This window comes from Pogona vitticeps, chromosome 4, assembly GCF_051106095.1.
Source record: "Pogona vitticeps strain Pit_001003342236 chromosome 4, PviZW2.1, whole genome shotgun sequence".
In the NCBI taxonomy this organism is placed as follows: domain Eukaryota; kingdom Metazoa; phylum Chordata; class Lepidosauria; order Squamata; family Agamidae; genus Pogona; species Pogona vitticeps.
Genome location: NC_135786.1, coordinates 48,251,872 through 48,268,590, shown reverse-complemented (window position 1 = coordinate 48,268,590; position 16,719 = coordinate 48,251,872). Strand labels below are relative to the sequence as shown.

The window sequence follows — 16,719 nt, the reverse complement described above, 5'->3', positions numbered from 1 at the left end:
AAGCAGCCATGGTATCGATGTAGACATGTGACAAAGAACAAATAGTGACACCCCTTCTTCCCCACCCCCAAGCATTGCTACTGTATGTAGCATTGAGGATGGCTTCAGGCAGCATGAGGGCTAAGCACTGCACTCTGCCATTGTGAATATGACAATGATCAGTAGATTTTTGCCATGTAACTTTTTTTAAAAAAATAATATGAGGGCAGGTTGTAATTAGATGTAATTCTGGAATTCTCTCAGCCAGAGCTCATAATTTAGCTCATAATTTAGTGATAGGCACAAACTGTTGGTTTGGTTTCCAGCCACTCAGTGGCAGAACCGAGAGAAGGTGGGGCAGGGAAGACAGGGTGCTGTTTCTGAGTGGGCACCCACCAAAGGAGGCGGAGCTTTGAAGTGTCAAACACATTATCACCTGCTAAATGAATCAGCGTAATCCACTGAAATGATGATTCATGCCCATTTCTAACAAGAGCCTAAACTCTCAGTTCAGAAAACAAGCATTTAAATTGGGGCAACAGTCAACACAACAAATCACAGTGATTGAAAATGAAACAGATTTTCCCAAAGACAACTGATAACAATGTAAATTATGCCCAATGCTATGAATGTCATGTTTAGTAATCAATGCCGTGGAAGGTTTAGGAAAATGAAGATTGTATTTTAAAAGAGAGAGCATGAAATAAACACAGAAATATATTTTCCTGAGTTTAGAATCTCCGTTTCTGATCTTAAGACTTGCTTTCACAATTTTAATGAATGTTTATCTGATGGTATTAGTTGAACAGGCTCATTTCAATTTTATAATCAATGACTGAGTGATCATTAGATAGCATGCTGAAAAAGTAGCCCACCTATTTCACTTTTACCTCATACATGCATTATATAGAAACTTTAAAATAATCTAAGATCCATTCTTATCCCAAAATATGGTTATAAAACTTAGAATCTCACTCTGCCATTCCCAGAATATTTAAGCTGTCACCCCCAAATGTAATTACAACTTCTATAATAGTTCAAGAGCAATAAAGTCCTCATGTTGGGGCCAAGCCCTGATTGGAAGGAATCTTCAAGTAATGTTCTTTACAATTATTTTAAACAACTCTATTCTTTATTTCGTCCTCTTCCAAAAGGAGGACCATATTTTATCATTCCATTTGTCTTCTGATGTGACTGGAATTCTCTGAGCAAAGCATCAAAGAGCAAGTTAACTGTCACTTGTCCGACGACGTCCCAAGCTGAATGACCCTTTGTGGATCTTCATATGTTTGGATAAGTGGTCACTGCGGGCAAATTTCTTTTCACACACTTGACACTGGTACGGCTTGAGTCCAGAATGGGAGCGCTTGTGGCGAGAAAGCTCATCTGAACGGGAGAACCTGCCAGACAGAAGACAAGATGTTTACTGCCCATTTGAACTAATCAAGAGAGCTTGCTTTTTCAGTCAGTGTTACCACAGCAAAACTGTAGCTGAGAGAGAACATTCTTGAACATAGAAGAAATGAGCTAGCTCATTATGCTCCAGTCTGAATCTCAAGAATGCAATGTGTCTGCATTCATTTCTGAAACTACATTTCCCATCCATATTTTGAGATCACATATAGAGAAGACCAGACAACAGCTGTAGACATGAGCCTTAGTAATGTGGGAGTGGACAGCTGCAATTCTAAGGGCCTTTTCACACAGTTTGTGCAGTTTTATAGGTGGTGGAGTAGGTGAGCCAGTCTTCAGTTCAAACATATGCACACCTGACCCATGTATGTGAATAGTACCAAGGAGAAAAGGAAAGACAGCACTTCAGAAGTTCAAAAAGATGCATGTGTTCTTGTATACCTCTGACATTCTATTGCCCTCTGGATTATTGTCCATGGCTAACTTTTTCCCCTTTTTATATATGAACCTGGACATGTACACAAGAAAACAGAAGCTGCTGCTCTTCGCACACTTCCCACAGTGTCTTCTGACAAAGGAAACTCCAATACTATGAGAAATATTAACAAAGTCATTGGGTTTTTGTAAAATCCTGTTTTTCTTTATAGAATGAGGAAAACAGATGCAGAAAGAAGCATCAATTGTCCAATGTTACATAACATTTCAAGAACAGAACAGACATGACCTCACGGTCAATCTCAGTGCCACAGCTAAAAAAGGAGAGAGCTCAACCAGATACTTAGCTTCTTAATTCTAAAGGAGCCCTTGTTCAACCCAAACAGATTTGTGAGAGGAAAGACACAGAACTGATTTCAAAAGCCCTCAGCAAGCAAACAGAGACTGGCCCACTGTTTCTCTCACACTGTAGCTATCTCAGGAGGGAGTAGAAAGGAGATAAAGGGGCACAGGAGGGAGGGGGAGAGAGAGAGAGAAGAAGAAGAAGAAGAAGAAGATGGAAGGATTGACAGAAAGAGGGGGGAAAAGAAAGGGGTCCAAGGGGGAGAGTGAAGAGGGGGGCATAAAGAAAGAGAGGAAAAGAAATGTGTGTCAGAAAGAGAAAGAAAAAAACATCACGGGAGGAAGACAGAAAGAAAAAGGTGGCAATAGAAATGAAAGAGGATGCAGACAGAGAGAGTGAAAGAAAAGAGGATGGGAGAAAGAGGGAGACTGAAAAGAAAAAAGGGAAGGACCCTTCCTCTACTGTCTCTGCCCACTGCTGCCCTGAGATCTGACTGGGAGACTGGAACGACATATTGCAGATCGCCTACAGTAAACTTTGTGAGCTGTCTGTAAACTGAAGCAAAACCACTCCAATCACACACCTGTTTTACTATGCCAAAAAGAGGAGCCACTGGCTCTCCCCCCCCCCCCGACAAGAAAAACGCTTTCCCAGACCCAAAATAGCTGGGAAACCTCCCAGCACTGGCCACTCAGCAACATTGCTTTTGCTGAGGGGGGCAGGAATAAGCTTCAGCAGCTCCATTTTCGCTACAAACATGGAGCATATGAAGACTCTGCTGCTGTTCATCCTTCACAAAATGGGATCGTTCAGTGGACAGCTGGACCATGGCAGCCAGAGAGTGCGTCTTGGTGGCGGCGGCATCAGCAGGGGGCTCCCTCGCTGTCAAAGACACCTCCCCTCCTCCTGCTGCCGCTGCGCTCTCAGTCACCACAAGCAAGCCCGCTGGAAGACAAAGAGGCCTCTCCCTCAGCTAAAGCCCTGCTTCGCTTTAAAATGGTGCTCAAGGTACAATATTTTAAAGTGAAGCAAGACAGATGTCAAGGGAAGGGACAGAAGCGGTTTCATATTGAAACCAATTTTGCACAAGCGGGTAGTTCCAGGTGGATCTTTTGGAGGTTATTAATTTATAGAAGTACCATAACTCAGAAGAGATTTGATGGCATATAACTGCAATGGCCTTTAATAAGAAACAACTCAATTAAAAAAAATAAAACAGTAGTCAATATTGAATTGCTCTTAATTGCTATAATTTTTAATTAGCAATTCGTGTCATACTTTCATCCCTAGTTAGAAGACCAGCCCTTGCCGCTCCAGGCCTGCAGAGACTCTTCAAGAGGGCTTGCTTGTCCTAAGCAGAATCCCTTCTTTCCCTCTTCTGCTTCTTCAGTGGGTTTTTGCAGCAAAAGGAGTTACAAATCTGTTGTTTCATCCTATGCTTCTTTTTGTGGTACAAAAATTAAATATAACAACACATTAAATATAACACATAACAATTTTCAAGCTTCAAAACTGATTGCAGTGTAATATCTTCATTAGGCCAACTGAAAGGTTTTCGAAAAAGGGCAAGCTTTATTCCCAGGTTTCTTCAACAGGCAAAATGTTATTAAAAAAAAAAGCCTGGAAGGGGGATGTTATTGATGGAAGTAAAATGGCTGACTTGAGGCCAAAATCATAGCAAATGCCAGCAGATTGGGGAGTGAGCCCTGGCAGCCTGCAGTTTGTTCAGGAGGCACCTCATCCCATCACCACACAAGGTGAAAGGTTCTTTGCACATCTTCAAGCCTCAAAACATGCCTGAGGTTCCACTCTCCGAGGAAAACACGAAAGCTGGCACACTTGGACAAAACCAGCAAATGTAAAATCACAGCCACAAACTTTGCCACATTCTAGTTTCCCTTCTCCGTTTTGGCAGAAGAGAAAATTTTTATTTATTTTATTTATTTATTTATTTATTGGACTTATATACCGCCCCATAGCGCTACAAGCACTCTCCGGGCGGTTTACAATTTTTAATTATACAGGCTACACATTGCCCCCCCCCCCCAGCAAACTGGGTACTCATTTTACCGACCTCGGAAGGATGGAAGGCTGAGTCAACCTTGAGCCGGCTACCTAGGATTTGAACTCCAGGTCGTGAGCACAGTTTTAGCTGCAGTACAGCGTTTTAACCACTGTGCCAAACAGCTATTTAGACAAGCTTCCCAGATGCATTCTGGAACCAAGAAGCAAGATATGAAAGCAACATCCCTATTATGCCTATTAACCACTGACATAGCCAGGATTTTGTCTAACCCTTCTAAGACAGTGCCATGATCATAACTGGTAAAACTCAATTCCATACATTAACTGTATATCATTAAGCAGCATCTTTTCCACCTTCTTCTTCAAGTTGGAACTGATTTATAGTGGCCCTAATAGGGCTGTCAAAGGGAGTGAGATATCTAAGGAGTGCTTTTACCAATTCCATTCCCACAGTGAGTTTTGATGTATAAGGATGGATTTGAATTCAAGCCTCCTGAGTCCTAGTCTGTCACCCTATCCACTACATCCACCTCTGTTTTTTAGATTACAACTCCCAAAATCCCCCAGCCCCTAAGGCCAGTGGCTACCTGGGACATTCGGGAAACCAAGATGGTTGGGGTTTTTTAAATAAATATTTCCTAGTCTCATTGTGCCCTTTCTGTGATCTTAATAGATGGAGAATCTATTCTCTCTCTTTACATTCATCTTAATAATAATAACAGCAGCAGCAGCAACAAGCTGTCAAGTTGATTCCAAATTATGGTGACCTTCCAAGGTTTTCTAGGGATTAAGTGCTAAGAAGTACCACCTTGCTCAAGTTCACACAGGCTGGCTCTTCTCTTGGAAAGTAAGGTAAAGATTTGAACGCCTAAACTCTGGCTCCTCAGCCAGACACCTAACTCATGGTGTGACTACACAGCAAAGGAAATGAGAATTCACTTGCATTCACTTGCTGTGGAGTCACACTAGGGAATTCCTGTCTGTGTGATTTAAGAGGCCACACAGAAAACAGGAGAGAGCTGGGGAGGGGGGCTGTTTTCGTTTTGTTTTTGTTTTTTGCTGTTTGCTTGCAGTTCTGTGTAGCGCCATGCAGGTGGCACCATTACAATGAACTGCCTCACAAACAACAAAAAGGCTTCCTACTTCAATTTCCTCCCATAGTTATAAGTTATACTTATAACTATAGTTATAAGTATACTTAAGTCAAGTTATACTTAACTTTTAAAAAATCTCACCATGGGAGACAAGCTCTGCTTCTTGACCTATCATACATAAACAAACCTCAGGACTGTTGCCCTCAGAGAATAACTGTAAAAAAAATAAGAAGTGTCTTGGAAAATAAGCTTTTCTCCCTATAACTTTGTGTGTGTGTGTGTGTGTGTGTGTGTGTGTGTGTGTGTGTGTGTGTGTGTGTGTGTGCGTGCGTGCGTGCGTGCGTGCGTGCGGTTTATGTGGCAGGAGATGAGGAGGAAGGTGCTCTGTGTATGTGTGCTCCTGTGCTCCATTAGGCTTTCCTTTCTGCATCAGTTCAAAGCGATCACACACTTTGAATTAAAGGGAAATTTTTGACTTTTAAAAAGTAGAAGTCTCTTTGTTAGGGAGGAAAAGCTATGGATTATGGATGCAGAACTGTAGGCTGATTCACGTTTTGCATTTCGTCATGTAATTAAAGGGGAAAAAATATGAATCCGCCTATCCCAACCCATTGTATTTCTCGTTTTTTCCCCAATTAGTTAAGCTATCCAGCCAGCTGCTCATCCTTCTTATACATTTATAAACCTAAATCATCTCCTGCCTCCATGAATTCTATTTTATGAAGCTAAAAAGCACCAGACACTTCAACCTTTCCTCGAAGGAAAGACAGATCCTCAAACCTGTTGATCATTTTAGTAGCTTTTTTCTGTGCATACTTTCCATTTACACATTATCATTTCCAAGATGGGTAGCTCAAACTATCCATCACATTTCAAATGCAACCATACCGTACATTTATGTAAAGGCTGTACATGTTATTTCCAAATCCCTTTCCTAAAGATCACTGGGAAGGAGTTTGCTTTTATTTCTCCACACTAGTGAACTATCTCCAGCACTTCTTAAGATTAGGCCTAAACTGCATATCTGGTCAGGAAATTTTTCCCCTACAGAGTGCATCACTTCAGTACCATAAAGCACACCCTTTGCTAATGAGCTACAGTTGCTCTCAAAGGATCACACACACACACACACTCCCCCCATCTGTTCTCACAGGAAAAGGCTACAGTCTGGACATTATTCCTTGTGGATCCAGGATTCCAGGCAGCTTGAGAGCAGCACGCTCGCAGAAGTCTTCTCTGGAGTCTTTGAGGCAGATAAGATCCAAGGCCTACCCATCTCCTATTTTTCATACTCTTGAAGCATGAATACGCACATCCTACTGTCTAAATCAGAGATTTCACTAGGCTCTTTCCTCTTATCATAAGCAGACACTGAGACTAACAGAGCACAGCTCTGAGAAAGGGTTGCAAAGCTCCCTGGAAACCTGGGCGAATGTGCACTCATCAGCTGCAATCTCTCCACATTTCAAAAGTTTCCACTGATACAATGACCAGCTGGCAGCTTTTAAATTTTGAATAAAACCATCTGCTTGAGAAAGAGATAACATGCACAGTGTGTTATCCCATGAATGCAATTCCTTATGGTTTTGCAACTTCATCCCATAAGATATATCCTGTAGTTTTGTGGAGAGGGGAAAGGAGGGCATAAAAATAATAGTTACATGAAATCATGCCCTAGCCTGTTCTAAAATTAATGGCCAAGCAGGCTTTTATTATAGCCAGCTAAACATATGCAACGTTGTACAGGGCAAAGTTTCAAAATACCCCAAATTCTTCATCAGGCAAAATGCAACAAAGTCCCCATTAGGGGTGGTGAAGGAAAGAAAGGCTGACCTAATGCTGAAATCATGGTTTGCTACATACAGAGCCCATATGTGGAAAATCGATTATATCCCAGGGCACAGAAACTTGTAGCATAGCAGCCAAACTACTAAAAGAAAGAATTCTTGGAAAAGCAGAAACACTGTGGTAAAATTATTCAAGAAGCTATTGAAAAAAAATATATTGGCTACAACTGCATGGAGTGGGGAAGACCAGAGTATCTTTATTTGTCTAGCAAGGTAACGCAGAGCTCATACATCTTTAAAGTCATGGTGGGCAGCATGTGCCCTTCGAATGAAATACAGTCCCACAGAACTCCTGAAGCCCATCTGGATGCCAATGCACAAACCCAAAATAGGTGGCCACTAGAGGGCACAACAGGATTTTTTCAATAAAAAAAAATTTTCTCTGAAGAAATAAAAATGGGAGGGGAGGATTACAAGAGAAAAAATGCGCGCCTACTCCAAGGTCCATGCCTGTTTTCATCCTACCATTATATGATCTGTTTAGCTTAATCAGGCTACAGTCCTAAGCATACTTGCTATGTGTTCTCAAGTCAGAACTGACTTATAGTGACCATCCTTCCATCCTTCCGAGGTCGGTAAAATGAGTACCCAGCTTGCTGGGGGGGCAATGTGTAGCCTGTATAATTAAATTGTAAACCGCCCGGAGAGTGCTTGTAGCGCTATGGGGCGGTATATAAGTCCAATAAATAAATAAATAAATAAATAAATAAATAAATAAATAAATAAATAAATAAATAAATAAATAAATAAATAAATAAATAAATAAATAAATAAATAAAGGAGGTTTTAAGGTAAGTGAGATATTTAAGGAGTGGTTCTACCAGTTCTACACCCCCAGTGAGTTTCCATGGCTGAGCAAGGATTTGAACCCAGACCTCCTGAGTCCCAATCCATTACTCTACACACTGCATCACACTGGGTATCCCCCAAGCACATTTACTTAGCAATAAACTCCACTGAATGCAGGGAGGATTGACATGTGAAAAACTACAGGTTGATTGTTGCTTGGGAGACATTGTTGGTTGGGAGAAAAGCTAAAGTGATTCAGGAAAGCTGAACTAATTTCAGAAGCTTCATTTAAGCACATAATTGTGTTAAAAGTAAGATCGCCCCAGGTCTGAGCTATTAATCATACTGGATGGAGTATTCTGGGAATTGGAGTCTAAAAATGTAATTCAGGAATACAAGAAACTGCCTCTCCAGAAGTTCAAGTAGGAGTTTTGAAGATGCTAGGGATTGGACCTGGGACATCAGCAACAGGCACTCAGCTACTCAGCTTCATCCTTTTCCAAGCTTCTGATAACTAAGCAATCACACAGAATCAAATGACCACACGAAAAAAAAAACCTTATTTTTAAAAGGCACCTTTCATTGTTGCACACTTACCTCCACCCACAGTCAGGCCAATTGCAGGTGTAAGGTTTTTCTCCAGTGTGGCGTCGGAAGTGTGCTTTCAGGTGAGAACTCTTGGTGTACATCTTGGTGCAACCGGGATGTGTGCACTTGTGGACTCGGATGACAGATGCAGAGGCTTTGGAGATTTTGGCTTCCACAGTTTTTGTGATTCCAAACTGGCCCCCAGGCCTCAGTGCTAAGGGCAGAGGGGCAATTCGGACATACTTTTGGTCTGTACTTTTCACAGGACTTTGAACAACCTGTGGAAGAGCAGTCAAGTTCTGGCCCTCCATTTTGATGATCAAGTGGGCCACCCTGACTCCACCAATAACGCTTTGAGCAGATGAGGGACTTTCACTCACTTGAATGGGCTGGATCTGAAGCATTACAGGGACAGTCCCCATGCCTCCTACCATGTTTATTCCATCAGCAACTACTCCAGCCTGAGCAGAGCTTGAAAGATCTTCCTCTGGAGGAGTTCCAGGAACACATTGTTCTCCAGGGTTGCTCAAGTTGATTTCAGATTTTATCTTCAGCTGACTTCCCACCTGCTGTTTCTCATCCTTGAGAGTTGTCTTCTCATTTAGAAATTCTTCAATCTCCTCCAGTGTAGGGATGAAGTCCCTAGAGAGTTCTGTACAAGAATAAGGTAGCTTGAGGTAAGCTTCATAAACCATAGTCTGTGGTTTCTCCCTTTCCTTTTTCACCTTAGATGATGAGATATCCGTCTCTGGTGCACTAATTAGGTTGGATATAACTGCCGGATTAGACACTTGCTCCTCATTGTAGTCCTGCAGCAGATTTAAGGGTGGCATCTCTGGCTCAAGAACATCTGAAGAACTGTCTAGCTGAATAGAAGCTGGGGCAGTCAGTGGTCCTGAAGGAGAAACCAGTTTGCTATGATTTACTGAGACCATTGGTGGGTCTCCCCCCTCATAAAAAGGTGTAGTGATGGATGTATATAAAGCTATTTAAGCAGTTGAGCTGAAAATGATGTTGCTTGGAAAGCTACAGAGCCACCTGCCAAAAGATAACCACAAGCAGGTACCTCGGTTAAAAACAACAACTCAGGGAACACAGAAGACTTGGGTAGGTCTATATTCAGCGGAAGCAAAGGACAGCAGTTTATACAAACAAATTTAGTAGAAATACTCTACTTTATAAATAAATAAAGTAAATAAATAAATTATAAATAACTAAATATAGTATAAAGAGTATATAAATAAATTTAATATAAACAATTTCAACATCCAACAACACTTTACAATCAAGGCCTTCTCTTAAAAGATAACATCCTGCACAAACAGTTGCAATCTATATTGGTAGAAGGATTGCCTGCAGCAATAGAATAACAAATTTTCAAAGTGTCAAGGCATTGGTTAACCCCAAATAGAAAGTCCAAGGTTATAAAACTACAGAATCCAAAAGAGCCTTGCCTGAGAAACATAGCATTTGTCCATTTACTGTAATAGTTTCCCTATCTCTCATGGCTAAGAAATTTCAAGTGCCAAGACATGATTGTCTCTCCAAAAAGTGTATTCTATAGTACAAGTAGTGCCTCGCTTAGCGAGTGCACCGTATAGCGATGTTACCGTATAGCGATCCCTTTTTCGGGATCGCTATACGGAAACATACCCGATCTTCGCAATGGGGAAAACCCGCATTGCAAAGATCGGGTATTGCGGCGGCCATTTTGGAGCCGCCGAACAGCTGTTCGGCGGCTCCAAAATGGCCGCCGGAAGCCCGGAAATGGCTGCCGGCAGCCGTTTTCACGCCCTGCCCTCGCTTAGCGAGGGCGCAAAAATGGCTGCCGGCAAGGGGAATCCTCGCTGAACAGGTAAGTAAGCAAGGTATTGGAACGCATTAAACTAAGTTTAATGCGTTTCAATACGTTTTCCCTACCCGTTTAGCGACGATTCCGCATAGCGAGGGTTAATCCGGAACGGATTAACCTCGCTATGCGGGGCACCACTTGTATATTCTAAATAAAGTTTGCCATGCATTATTCAAAATGTGTACACTGCAAACTTATATCAGTGTAAATTTATTTGTTTTAGATTTCTGTCCCTATTTATTTTAATAATACATTTAAAAGGGCAAGAAAGCAGGCCACATAGAACCACAGGAGGTCCACCGCCTTTTATGAGTGTTTTAGATACATGGAATTCTTTCAGATCTTCCATAACCCTCCTCTCTGTTACTACCTCCCCAAAATGTTGGATGCCCAACTAGAAATTCAAGGAAGCATTCCTCCATAAACACGCCCAGCCTTTAAGGGCAACATTTAAAGTATTGCATGGCCTGCCCACAGCAACATGCAGGTCAAAGATCTAGGATTGCTCAGTACATTTCACAACACCATTCACAACAGTTGGAGAGCATCTCTTTTTGTTCTCATATTAAACCAACACCCACTCAAGTGTTGTAGGGTAAATGGAAAGGATGGGAGAAACCAGCCTCATTCTTGTTTTTGTCCCCCTCTGGGTATAAGGAGCATCTAATGAAATTAAGCATTGGGCTTGTTAAACCTGAAGAATCTCACATTCCTTGCACGTTTTCCCCGACAAGTCTACAGCTTACATTATAGATGACATGGAACTAGAAACCATGATTAGTCTCATTGCATTTCTTATATTTTACAAATTTCAACTGACACTATTTTCCCTTGCAAAAAAATTTGTTTTAAATTATGTGCTGTCTACCTTTTAGTCCTTTAAAAGGCAATTGTTAAAAAATGCACATTATTATATTTTCAGGGGAGAGTACAGTCATATTAGTCAGCAGGAACAACGAAGTGTTGTGCCACTTTGCTTACATAACAATCTCAACATATCTCGATGTGGGGGTGCTCACTACCTTGGTACATGCGCTCGTAATCTCAAGGTTAGACCACTGAAATGCGCTCTACGTGGTGCTACCTTTGAAGTTGATGTGGAAACTCCAAGTGGTGCAGAATGTGGCAGCCAGACTCCTTAGTGGAGCAAGAAAATACCATATTTCTCCTATTCTGGCCACATTGCACTGGCTGCCCATTCGGTTCCGCATTGACTTCAAAGTCTTGATGCTTACGTATAAAGCCCTAAACTGTTTAGGGCCTCGATACTTGGCGGAACGCCTACTCCCACCAAGATCTACCTGTGTCACTCGTGCGAGCCAGGAGGTGAGGTTGAGGAGCCTGACACCGAGGGAGGCCTGGAAGGAAAAAACAAGAAACCGGGCCTTCTCAGCAGTGGCTCCTCTCCTCTGGAACAATCTGCCTCTGGAGATTTGTGCGGCCCCTTTGCTGGGTATTTTTTAAAACCAATTACAGTAAAAACATGGATGTTCAGGCAGGCCTTCCCTCCAGTTAATATTTGATTCTTTGATTTGATTCTTTCCTCTTCTCTTTTTCTTTTTTGGCTTTTGATGTTATGAGAAGTGACAATAGTCATTGAGAAGTAACAATTCCAATTTAACAGCCTTTGGAAGGTAATTTCCCAACATGAATGAGCAATTCACACATATATGTTAAGAAAAGAAAAATATTTGTACATTTCCCACCACCCGCTAGGAAGTCTTGTGTTCTGCTTGTGTTTTCTATGAGTGTCATAACATACAATTTCTCTTTAATGACAATATAAGTAGTGCTATGCTGGATCAGGCCAGAGACCTATATGGTGCAGCCTTCTATTCCCACAATTACCAATCCAATGTGGTTGGCCAGGTGCATTCTGAACCATGACTGCTGAAATCTGCCAGAGCTAGGTTGAGAATATCGTCCTCAGATGTAATCACTGCCACTCAAAGTGAAAGAGAATGTTTCTTTTGTCTGTAAGGAGGTAGTTTTGAGACCTCTTTTAGGAACATTCCCTCTCCCAAACAAATGTTGATCAAGCAAAGTTAGTTATTATCCAATGTGGAATCTTTCATTTTAAAACAAAGTGTTGGAGCCAGTGGTAGCATCTCAAAGTCAGGTGGTTTCTGAATGGCTATTTTTATTTCAATCATTTCCAGTCTACAGTGGTTTGATGCAGAAGCAGCCCTGATCAGCCTAGTGGAGGACTTATGCCAAGGAATGGTGGGTGGGTGGAGTTCTATTTGTTTTGGGTTGCTTGATGACTTTTGATAACATTGGCATGGTATCCTGTTGGATTCCCTGGTTGAATTGGGAGGCTTCAAGCCTACCTGAAGGTATATTATGAGAAAGTGATGACATGGCATTTGTGCTCTATATGCAGCTATTGGTATGTGGGCTTGATATTTCCCCTAATGCTATTTAATATCTGCATGTAATTGCTGATAAGTCATCTGGAGGCTTGGCCCACAATGTGAGTGTAGCGTTCACCCTGCTCATTAATATTTATGTAGAGATTTGCATGCACCAGTGGGAGTTGGTGAGGGGTGGAGTTTAGTGGAAGAAAAGGAAAGAGAGAGAGAGAGTTAAAGTAGGCGGTTGAGAGTGAAGAGAGAAAGTTGTTTAGTTGAGAGATAAAGACATTAACTGGACTGTTATCACCTGTAACGATAAACAATTTCTACTTGGTTCTTAAATGATCATTAATAGTGAATAACACTGATGTAATCAACTGGCGGCAACTGAACAACATATTGCTTGTGCCTTTGCTTGGTGAAAAAACCAAGGGACAGGTGGGAACATGACCAATTGGAGCATAAACAACACAATTTCTTATTAACTTGGACTGGTTCTTTTTCCTCACAAGAGCCAAAAGGAGCTCTTCTTGGGATTCCCCAGACATGGCTTCAGAAGCCCCGAAACTAAGTCTTCCACAAGACTCTAACAAGTAACCACTTCTTATGCCACAGATCCTAACCCCCCTTTCCATCTAGACTCAAGAAAATTCAATTTCACATTGGAGTATCCAAACGCTATGCCACCAATTGGTCATGTTGCCACCTGTCCCTTAGTTGTTTCACCAAGCAAAAACACAAGCAACGTGGTGTTCAGCTGCCACCAGTTGATTACATCAATGTTATTCACAATTAATGATAGAAGTCCGGGCATCATATCATTTAAGAACCAAGTAGAAATTGTATATTATTACAGGTGATAACAGTCCAGTCAATGTCATTAACTCTCAACTAAACAACTTTCTCTCTTCAGTCTCAGCCGCCTTCTCTCTCGCTCTCCCTCCTTTTCTACTCTTCCGCTTAACTCTGCCCCTCGCCAACTCCCATTGATGCATGCAAACCTCCAGATAAATATTAATGAGAAGGATGACTGATACAGTCAGCAATCTGCTGATAACATACAACCTATACTGTATGTTCATCTACAAGTCAGTTGTTGATACTGTTGTTAAAACTACAGATCAAGTACAAATCACCAAAGGATTTAGTAGTACCAGTTGGGGTGGCAACATTGAGAAGAGGCACTTGTCTATGAGGGTTTTCCCATCAGCAAGACAGGCACAATGCTTCTAAGGGGGAAAAGTTGCCTTTGGAAAGCACTTGGAAGCTTCAGGGGAGGCCTTTCTTTTGGACCCACCACCTTCACAGGTGCATTTAGTGGCCCCACAGGAGACAGCCTTCTCCGCCACTGCTCCCAGATTCTGAAACTCCCTCCCACAGGAGACCAAGCTGGCCCCATCTTTGCTGTCCTTCTGCAAGCAGTCTTCGGAGAGGCTTTCCCTTAAGGCAGTGGTCCCCAACCTTGGGGCTCCAGATGTTCTTGGACTACAACTCCCAGAAGCCTCCACTACCACCTTTGCTGGCCAGGATTTCTGGGAGTTGAAGTCCAAGAACATCTGGAGGCCCAAGGTTGGGGATCACTGCCTTAAGTCAGTGGTTCTTAACCTTTGTTACTTGGATGTTTTTGAACTGCAACTCCCAGAAACCCCAGCCAGCACAGTTGGTGGTGAAAGCTTCTGGGAGTTGCAGTCCAAAACTCCTGAGTAACCCAAGGTTAAGAACCAGTGCCTTAAGTGACTGGCTATCTGAGGAGTTTTAAGTGCAGCCTTATGCCTTCTTCCTTTGAATCTCTCTTTCGTTTTTACTGTAGTTATCATTTTTAGTGTGAGGGTTTGATTCCTTTTACTATTTGTATACTTACCATTGCGTGCTTTTAAATATTGTCTTTTACAGATATAAGCCGCGGTGAGTCCTTTTAAGGGGAAAAAAGGCGGGGTAAAAATATTCTAAATAAATAAAGCATGTGAAGGATGGCTGTTCTTTCAAAGGGCCACGGGGGACCAGCCTCTCTTCTCTCGTGGGCGCCTCCTTCCCCTCCCCCTCCTATCCCGGGGAGCGAGCATGACACCGGCCGAAGAAGCGGCTCAGCGACTTATTTTGATCAGGGGTCGAAAGGTTTGAAATAAGAATCGGGCTGGAGAAAAAGGTCACGCGCCTTTTCAGGATCAGCGTGATCTTCAGCTCTTCCACACACTCTCTCAGCTCATGCGGAAAGAATGAGCTTCGGTTCCCGGTCAAAGAGAGCCTCCTAAGCCGAGCGCCAGGCGCCCGCCTCGCAGAACCGCCAACCCGACGACGCCCTCCTTTCCCTTTGGCACACCATTCACGGCACCCTGGGGATCGCGCCCTTCTCTCCGCCCCCCCACACACCCGAGCACCATGGGCCAGCTCTCCTATCAATCAACCAAGCTCCGCGCTTCCCATAGGGCCGAGCCGGGCCGCCTTGCTCCTCTGTTCCCTGCTTGTGGAAGGAGGCGGGCGCTTTGCTGCTGCTGCTCCTCCGCACGATTGCGAAACATCTGCTCTGGAAGCCAAGCCCGCTTGGCTGGATTCCGGCGTGTTCAAGCCCCGATCACGTTGGTCAGCGTGACGGGAAAGATCGGGGCTGCATTTCTGGGTTAACACTTTCGTCGTGGAAAGAAAAGAAGGGGGGGGGGGTTAATTCTTTCGTCATTGCTTCGAAAGCCAAGGGACCGGACCTGAGGTTTGAAGTTAACCGGGCATCAGGGGGTGGTGTGTAGTCGTTGTTGTTTTAATGTTCCAGAATAACTTGGCTGAAATTAGTGAATAGATAAACGAAGGACGCAGCTGCCTCGAAGGCTCTTAGGATTGCACGGAGACACACGTTCACCACGCGTATACAATCACGCCCATCAGGAGAAAAGATCACGAGGTGGGCAACTTGCCTCCCGCCAGATGTTGCTGGATCGCAACTGCCCACCGTTTCTCGCCACTGGTTGCGGGGGCTTAGGGTGGTAGGAGCTCCGATCCGCTGAGGTCTGGCGCACCTCTTGGCGTCTCGGCGTCAGTAGATTGAGGGAGTCTCAATCCCCGACTCCGCCAGCTGGGAAGGGCACAGGTCAGATCCGCCCCGATGGGGGCAAAGGAGGGTTTGTGAAAAAGGATAGGGGGGTGACCTGCTGGTTACTCCCAGCTCCATCGAAGCACCATTCCGTCCCCTCATCGCGGGGAAGGGGTGCCCCCTCCTCACTAGGCTCCCTTTCCAACTCCGACCCCAAAAGACGCCCCCGTGCTCCGTGCCTTCAAAGCGCACCTTCGCGCGCCCGCCCCGCGCCCTCCGCGGCCAGGTCGGCCCCTTACCGGCGCTGTCCAGCGGCTGCCCGGACCCGACGCGCTCGCTGCCTTCCCCGCTGGCGAGCCGACTGCCACTCGGGCGCTCTCCGGTGCTGCTCACATGATTCGGGGGGAAGGTGCCTGCCGGAGCTGCGCAGACCGCCCCCTCGAAGGCTTGCCTCTTGCCGAGCGGCCCCATTGGGCAGCCGGTGGCAGGGGCTCGTCCAGCCCTGCCTGCGTGGGACCACGTGGCGGACAGGCGCTCGCTCGCTCGCTTGGAGAGACACCGGAGCGTAAACAGCCCCGTCGGAAATGCTCTCTTTTAAAATGAAATTCCTATTGCGTTTGTTTCGGTGAGGCTCGCTTCGGGCTGGACCTCCGACACGAGCAAGACGCCGAGGAGGAACTAGGTGTAAATACAACGTAAACGGCAGCATAAATTTCCTTGGACAGCTGTTGAGCGATATCGGTCATGATTAATTAATCTAGAAATAAGAGTGGATCTGTAAGGAATCGCGCATTGTGCATCATGCCGTCTGCACGGAAGAAAGTCCCCATGAAGTCGAGCGGGGCGTGCTTCAGGGAAATGACTTCAAGAGTGCAGGGGAGCCGTTCAGCGTGTTCAGGGCTGGCCCCAGAGACTTTGCTGCCTGAAGCCAAGGACATGGTAGAGCTTCCTTCTCGAAATTATATGACGGAGCTGAAA

At 44.0% G+C, this 16,719-nt stretch overlaps 1 protein-coding gene across 3 annotated transcripts; it reads right to left on the bottom strand.

Annotated features, from left to right (window-relative positions):
- Nucleotides 1-640: 640 nt before the first annotated feature.
- On the bottom strand, nucleotides 641-16,210 carry LOC110081134 (Krueppel-like factor 15). Of its 3 annotated transcripts, XM_072997277.2 has the most exons (4): nucleotides 16,041-16,210; nucleotides 15,090-15,343; nucleotides 8,523-9,551; nucleotides 641-1,379 (listed from the first exon to the last, which is right to left on the bottom strand). In XM_072997277.2, the coding sequence occupies exons 3-4, from the start codon at nucleotides 9,446-9,448 to the stop codon at nucleotides 1,208-1,210; spliced, it is 1,098 nt and encodes a 365-aa protein (XP_072853378.2). In that variant the 5' UTR covers nucleotides 9,449-9,551; nucleotides 15,090-15,343; nucleotides 16,041-16,210; the 3' UTR covers nucleotides 641-1,207. The 3 variants fall into 3 exon arrangements, with proteins under 3 accessions (XP_072853378.2, XP_072853377.2, XP_020653253.3); XM_072997276.2 differs by lacking the exon at nucleotides 15,090-15,343 and having other exon boundaries at nucleotides 15,994-16,210; XM_020797594.3 differs by lacking the exon at nucleotides 15,090-15,343.
- Between the last annotated feature and the right edge of the window lie 509 nt (nucleotides 16,211-16,719).

Bases quoted from the DNA above. Each gene is read 5' to 3' on its own strand.
- LOC110081134 (XM_072997276.2), bottom strand. From the start codon at position 9,448: ATGGTCTCAGTAAATCATAGCAAACTGGTTTCTCCTTCAGGACCACTG. The intron at 1,380-8,522 runs GTAAGTGTGCAA...TCTGTCTGGCAG, and splicing joins TGGCCTGACTGTGGGTGGAG to GTTCTCCCGTTCAGATGAGC.